This window comes from Coturnix japonica, chromosome 4 (genome assembly GCF_054131305.1).
Source record: "Coturnix japonica strain WE chromosome 4, WE-NBRP24, whole genome shotgun sequence".
NCBI lineage: Eukaryota > Metazoa > Chordata > Aves > Galliformes > Phasianidae > Coturnix > Coturnix japonica.
In genome coordinates, this window is record NC_140666.1 from 20,097,634 (window position 1) to 20,105,127 (window position 7,494).

Below are 7,494 nucleotides of genomic sequence, written 5' to 3' on the forward strand. Positions count from 1 at the left end.
AAGGTCACATGGCTGGAGATATTACTTCTCCCTGACACAAAGGCAAGTAGCAAGCAGTCTTCAGTGGGAGCTGAGTAACTTAATCAGTAATTAAGTGTCCTAATTACTATGCTATTAGTGCATTTGTTTCCTTCAGCACAAAGCAGCTTGCGTGTGCTGCAATAAGGAGAGAAGCCAGCAGCTCTGGAAAGCAGAGGGTAGGGGCTGTGTTGGGCTGAGCACCCTGCAGCCCTGGAAGGTGGGACGGGATGGGATGGGATGGGATGGGATGGGATGGGATGGGATGGGATGGGATGGGATGGGATGGGATGCACAGGAGAGCCACCCCTTGAAGTTCTGCACACAGCTGTGCCAGAGCAGCTCGGAGCAGTGGGCTGTGCTCTTGGAATTCAGGTCCCAAGGTGAAATGTGCCATTGCCCAAATGCTGCTCTACTATCCCACTCCTCCAGGCCCCATTGCTTACAGCCTCACACCAGTGAACCCTCAGCAAAGCTACAGGGGTTGCAGGGAGGTGTTGTTCTTGGCAATGCTCCCCACCCCCCTTCTCTTTTTGTTGTTGAATTGTTCACTTTCTAGTTTTGAGTCGCAATATTCCTCCAAGCAAAAACAGCTGGAAAAAATCCAGCTTAGTCCTTCAAACTTCCTTGTGGTTGCTCCACTTCACAGCAGAAGAAGCATCCACTGGGGCACGTGATGACACTGGTCCAACAGAGTCCCATCCTGACTATGCCATGAAAGGGAATATACACATAATGTAGAATGTTTGAGTGTTCCTGATTCCATACATAGGAGGAAGCAGAGCTCCGCATCACTCTCAGCTTGGGGTTTCCTGTTTGGCCCTGAGTGGACGTGGCCAGGTGCTGGATCTGGGCAGTGCCTTGCTGGGTGCTGTCTCTGCAGCCTAAACCATGCTCTGGGCAGCTGAGCAGCTCTGATAGGGGACAGGAGAATTCCTGCGAGAGCTGCGAACTGCATTACCTTCTTTTTTTTCCCAACTAAAAATACCTTCCAACAAAGCATCAAAGGTCTTGAAATAGTCCATCTCCAGCAGCAGGATCCAACTTCGGGCTCCCGGCAGCCGTGTGTTCCTCTTAAAGGGCAGCAATAAGAGCGAGGTGGCTCTGAGAGCCACGGGGAGGGGTGGGCCTGGAGGACCCCGCTGTGCTCAAAGGGGCTGTGCCCCAGAGGGGGGTCCAGCAGTGCCCACTGCCCTCAGCTCCTGCTCTGAGCATCCTCATAGGGAGCGCCGCGGGTGCCCAGGCTCCTCCTGCTCTCTGAGGCTTCACAGCACATCCTGAAAGCTTTCCTTTCTCTTCATGGGGAGCAAAATAATTCGCTTCCCCCCCACCCCCCCGTCCCCCCACCCCCCATTCCCCCCCCCTTTCACCAAGCGCGTTTAATCATTCACAGGTTAGTCATATTCCTAAGAAAAGAAAACGCAGCGTGACGGTGAGCGACAGCTCCTGGAGAACTGCTGCTAATTATAGCCCGGCCCCGAAAAGTACTGCGAGGTGGGGAGTGGGGAGGGGGAGGGGTTCACGTGTGGTTGGGATCCCCCCATCCCGCATCGGTGAGCAGAGCCCTTCTGCTCATAGGGGACCCCTTGAGCCTTATTTTGCCCTCCCTAAAAACTCAGGAATCCTCCCTCACCACAGTGCTGCGTGCATTTATTGGGTTGGTGCTAATCACTGGTTATCACTATTAATTTCCTTAATGGTTTGCCTCCCTCCCTGTGCAGTCCCAGAGCTTCCTATCGCTCTGCGCACCGTGGTGAAGGCACAGCAGTTGCTGATGGGATGGCACAGAACAAGAGGAGGAGGAAAACAGTGCAAAAGCCCTTTTTCCTGGGGAAACAGCCTCACCCCTTGCTGTATGGCTGCATGTACTGCAGGTAGAGCGCTCTGGGGGCTGCAAGCAGCTACCAAGCACCATCCCAAAGGCAGCGGGCTTTTCCCATCTCCTGGGCACTGGCAGCACTGTGGGGTGAGGAGCCTCCTGCAGAGCTTCTGCCCAATGGGAATTCATCTGCTGCAGGGGACAGCGAACACCAGCAGGACACAAAGGCTGCACGGCTGGGATCCCAGAGGTGCCGTCGGATGGACTGTGCTCTGGTGGGGGAGTGGCCCTCAGAGCCGGGCTGTGTCTGCATCCTCTTTTGGGAGCACAGCTGGGGCAAGCACGGGGTGTATCCCCATTTAGGACCATGTATGCGATGCATCCCCATGTAGGACCATAAGGGATGCGTCCCCAGGTAGGACTGCACATGTGATGCGCCCCGAAGTAGGAGCACGTGTGGGATGTGACACCGTGCATGCGGTGTGTCCCCGGATAGGAGCGCACACAGCCTGTGTCCCCAGGTAGGACCACCCACGTCATGTGCCCCAGGGAAGCTTCGGGCTGGCTCAGGACCTGAAGGACACCGAGGGGCTGGGGCCGGCCCAGAGACCCACCTGCACGGGGTGATCCCTGCGGGTGAGAGCGCAGGAGCCGACGGACGGACCGGGAGGCCGCGTCCGAGCACTGCGGGCTTCGGGGTGAGATTCCTGCCCGCTGCGGGGGCTGCTCGGGACCCCCACCCGCCCCCCCCCCACTGCCAGAACCGCACCCCGTGAGCCCCGCGGGGTCCCCAAGCCCCGGGCTCGCCCCACAGAGCCGGGCCGGGCCGCAGCTGAGGTTGCGGGTCGGGGGCGTTACGAAACAGGCGCGGTGTGCGCGGGGGGGGGAAAGAGACCTCCGAGACGCCCCCGCATGCGGGAGAGCGGCGTCCGCGCTCGGGAGATCCGCGTCCCTTTGTGAATGACGGAGCCGGAACAACCGCGGTGCCTTTGGGATTTCTGTCGCCGCGGGGGGGCCCGAGCCGCACAGCGCCGGCTCAGCCCCCCCCAAACCCCACCCCAAGCTCCGGTGGCACAAACGGCGGCGGCGGCCCCGACCTTGGTCCGGGGGAGGGGGCCGGGGGGAGGCGGCTGCGGAGCCCCCGCGCCTCGTGCTCTGCGGAGCGGCCCGGCCTCGTTGTTATTCCGAGCACAGCGGCTCTGATTCACAGCGCTGGATCATGAATATAAGTGAAGACTTTGACGTCAGAGTTGAGATTTATCAGCAGATCCAATGGGGCAGGAATATTAAGTGCCGGTGGATGCCAGCGAGCCGCCACCGCCGCTATTGGCGACGTTCGCCGAGGAATGAGGCGTAGCACCGCGGGCTGCGGGCACCGGGAGGGGAAAACCTGAAAACGGGGGCGAGCGGCCGCTCCCCGGACACGGAGAGAGGTACGGGCGGGGGGCGCGGGCGGGGGATGGGGCAGCGGGCATCGCCCTGCGGCAGTGCGGGGAGGAAAGGGCAAAGTTGGAGCGGCCGTACCCGGCGTTGCCACGCCGCATCCCCGCGGGGGCGACCAAAAATAACGACCCGAGCGCTGCGGGGAGCGTCGTGTGCGGGGGGGGAAGGGTGGGACGAGGGCGGTTCTGTGCTCGGAACGGGCTGCGGAAGGTGGCCGTGCCGCGGGGGGCTGCGGGACCTCGGGGCTGCGGTGAGGAGGGGGGGCGGGGAGGGGTCAGCTCGGCGCCCCGTCCCGCTCCGCTCGCTCAGCGCTCTCCTCTCTCGCTCTCTCCCCAGCGATGCTGAACGGCCCCGCCGCCATGGGAGAGCCCTGGCAGCCGCAGTCCCAGCAGCAGCGGCTCCCGGCTCTCGGCAACGCCTCGGCCCCCAGCGCCCGGCCCTCGGCGGCGGCGGAAGAGGGGGGGGGTCCCGCGGGCACGGCGGCCCCGGGCGGTGGGGGCCCGGCGGCGGCGGTCAGCCCTTGGGACATCGCTCTGTGCGCCACGGGGACGGCGGTGGCCGGCGAGAACGCGCTGGTGCTGGCGGTGCTGTTCTACACGCCCAGCCTGCGGGCGCCCAGCTTCGTGCTGATCGGCAGCCTGGCGCTGGCCGACCTGCTGGCCGGGCTGGGGCTGGTGGGCAACTTCGCCGTGCGTTACCTGCTGCGGCCGCCCAGCGAGGCGGCGGAGCTGGGGGCGGCGGGGCTGCTGCTGGCCGCCTTCTCGGCGTCGGTGTGCAGCCTGCTGGCCATCACGGTGGACCGCTACCTGTCGCTGTACAACGCGCTGACGTATCACAGCGAGCGCACGCTGGGCTTCACGTGCGGCGCGGTGCTGCTGATGTGGCTGCTGTGCCTGGGCGTGGGGCTGCTGCCCCCGCTGGGCTGGCACTGCCTGCGGGACCAGAGCGCCTGCAGCGTATTGCGACCCGTCACCAAGGACAACGCGGCCGTGCTGGCCGTCACCTTCCTGCTGCTCTTCGCCCTCATGATGCAGCTCTACCTGCAGATCTGCAAGATCGCCTTCCGGCACGCGCAGCAGATCGCCGTGCAGCACCAGTTCATCGCCACGGCTCAGGCCACCTCCACCCGCAAAGGGCTCTCCACGCTGTCCCTCATCCTCGGCACCTTCGCTCTCTGCTGGATCCCCTTCGCCATCTACTCGCTGGTGGCCGATTCCAGCTACCCCGCCGTGTACACGTACTCCCTGGCGCTGCCCGCCGCCTGCAACTCCCTCATCAACCCCATCATCTACGCCTTCCGCAACCCCGACATCCAGAAGTCGCTGTGGTTGGCGTGCTGCGGATGCGGCCCCGCGCTCTCCTCCCGCCCGCGGACATCCAGCGACGTGTGAGCGCCTCCTCGTCCTCCTCCTCGTCCTCTTCCCCGAGCTCCTCTCCCTTCCGCCGTCCGCGTTTCCCACCGGGAGGAGCCGGCAGCCCCGGGAGTGCCAGTGGGCAAAGGGGGAAAGGAGGGGAGGGGGGGAATAGAAGGAATAAGGGGATGGGGGGCTTGGAGGGAGGAGAAAGAGAGAGAAAGGGATGCCGACGGGTTCCTTAGAAATGTTATTTTCGTACACATTTTATTTTTTATTTAAAAACACAAAACGCCAAAAAAAAAAAAAAAAAAAAAAAAAGGAAAAAAAAGGAAAAAAAAACAAACTAACAAAAGGAAAGGACGGGAGCTCGGCACGCTGCGGTTGTCCCATCCCGGGTGTAAAGGGTACAAGGGGGATAACCCCACGAGTGACGCTCTCGAGGCGGGTGCTCAAGGTCAGGTGATGCTCTGCTATGCAATAACGGGGGCGACCCCGGAGAAGCACAGGGAGCCGGGGGAATGGGGCAGATAGGGCGGGGGGGGACAAAGGCACTTTAGGGGACGGTCGTTCATTTCATGGGGGTGATGGCTGGGGAATCGTCCACTCCTCCCCCTACCCCCCAGAAATAGGGTTGGCTGCAAGGAGGGGCTGCCCTTCCCCTGCACACAGGGTGTATCGCACCCCAAAAGGATCCGGGATCTCTGAGACCCCACAGGGCGGCCCGCACCGCCCCCGCACAGCTCCAGCCGCTCCCGACGGCGCTGCGGTGCCCACACGGCAATGCCGCATCGCGGAGCCGTGATCGGGTGTCCCTCGGCTGCTTCGGGGCCGGGGGGGTGGACGGGGGGGGAGTACAACGCACCGTTGAGTGCGGAGCCCCGGGGCTGTGTGCAGGGCTCCGTTCTCAGGGCCATGTGCGGGAGAGATGCGGGGGTGCGGAGCGGGGAAAGCTGCGGACACTTGAGCTCGTTTTGTGCCTGCTGAAAGCGGCCAATCTCCGTTCTTCATTTCCTTTTTGCAAAACATCTGGCAATGGGCAGTCGGCACAACGTTGAATCGGCTTACAGAGAGGTGAATATATATATTTATATAGAGATACATAAAGGTATTATATCCGTGTGGACACCTTTCCCTGCTCACTGTCCCCTCCCCCCGGTTGCTGTGACGGCAGCCAGGTCCCTGCAGTGTCACACCTCCCGCACAGTCAGGTTCAGCCATTTTTGAAGCTTTGTGAGCACTTTTGGGATGTCTTTATACAACCGGACCCAGAGGGCAGCCTTGGTGTTTCTGGGCGACCCCTCCCTTGTTTCGTATTTCGAATGAACTGTAGCCCTGACTTATTGGCTCTGGGTGCCCCTCAGGGTGACAGAAATGGCATTTTCTTGGATTTCCTGCAGGCGTCAGTGGTGTCAGGGTATGGTGAGCAGAAGGCTGCAGGCAGTGCAGCAGGGGACCAGCCACCGCTTTCAATGCAAGCTGAACATTGGTCTTTTCCAATAGAAAATCGGTGAGAAGTAGCCAGCAGGTTGGGTCTTTTTTTGGCCAGGTTCATTCACTGGCCAGCAGAAGTTCCTGAGGGTTTCAGTCCTGGTACAGCAGCCACAATTTGTTCATTGTGAACTTTGACAAATGAGAAAACATTCCTGTCCTCGAGAGGTGATGAAGTACCTCTTTCTTGTAGCAACATCAGATGTGGGGGGCGTGGAGGGGCGTTGATCTTGATAATCATTTGTATTGACGTGTATTGACCAGCATCGAGTGTTCACATAATTGTTAGCAACCAATCACACTAGTTACAATTAAGAGGAATGATTGTTCGCTGCACACGGGATTTCCTTGCAACTCCTCTCGTTCATGCTCAGCCATTTTTGGGGTATGGTGGTCATGCTCACAGCTCCATCTCTACCTCTTGTACCATTTCTGTTAAAAGTGCCATTGGTTTTTGCAGCATCACCCAAGAACTGCCCTTCTCCTGTTCCTGCCACCCCCAGAATGAAGTTTTCCCTCCCTCGTTGGGAACCTTTGCAGAGATAAAGCAGGTTCCAGTAGAAATGACCCACACCAGAACTCCCTTTGAGGGTTGTGAACAAACTGACTCCAGCTCTGAGCCCACCAGTGGGTTTTACCCATTGACCAACCTATCAGTGTAGGGTACAATAACTGTGATTCAGAAAGTGGTCTTGAGATGAATGGAATAATGTTGTCATGAACCTGCCTAGGACAGGATTCTGTGGAGGCTGAGGATGATGGTAGTTGCCTTCCAAAGTTCTGCTTGATGTGAAGCGTAACTGTGTCCAAACCAAGGTTGCTCCCTCCCTCCTCCTCCCTCTCTCATCATACCTGCTTCCCCAGGAACGAGGACATTCCAGAGCAACCAGGACAGCTGATCATTCTGGTGTAATTGTTCTCATCAGCCTTTTAGCTTGACCGAGAAAGGTGATCTCAAAGGAAAATGTCCAGTTACCATTCGGTCACGGTAAAACCAAGCCCCTACGATGCACTTTATGAGCGAGTGAAAACAAATCAATGCTGTTATTGCACTGTATCTCTATTGTGTATAATATTATACATTCATCTGTAAGAGTAATTTATTTTTATTACTGTAAATAAAACTGTTTAAGTGGTTTGTCAAGAGGGTATTAAAAAAAATGGAGGGTAAAATTAAAACGTCTGAAGACCTGGGATCCTGCCCCAGGCATGTGCCATGCTGGTGTCTGTGTCTTCATTCAGCTGAATTGAGCCTGGTACAGGCCCACACTTTCCCCAGCATGGGTAGTTTGGAGCAAACTAGGAGGATCTGGGGCAAACTGAATGCCTCTGGGTCAAATATCCCTTTGGGGCCATGGGCAACACCTTCAG

General features: G+C 58.9%; 1 protein-coding gene across 1 annotated transcript; it reads left to right on the forward strand.

Annotated features, from left to right (window-relative positions):
* Window positions 1-2,894: 2,894 nt before the first annotated feature.
* On the forward strand, window positions 2,895-7,340 carry LOC107312863 (G protein-coupled receptor 12-like). The gene is made up of 2 exons (XM_015860672.3): window positions 2,895-3,270; window positions 3,617-7,340. Exon 2 carries the CDS (start codon window positions 3,619-3,621, stop codon window positions 4,669-4,671), a length of 1,053 nt encoding a protein of 350 aa, XP_015716158.2. The 5' UTR covers window positions 2,895-3,270; window positions 3,617-3,618; the 3' UTR covers window positions 4,672-7,340.
* Window positions 7,341-7,494: the final 154 nt, after the last annotated feature.

Coding starts and splice junctions, on each gene's coding strand:
- LOC107312863 (XM_015860672.3), top strand. CDS start 3,619: ATGCTGAACGGCCCCGCCGCCATGGGAGAGCCCTGGCAGCCGCAGTCC.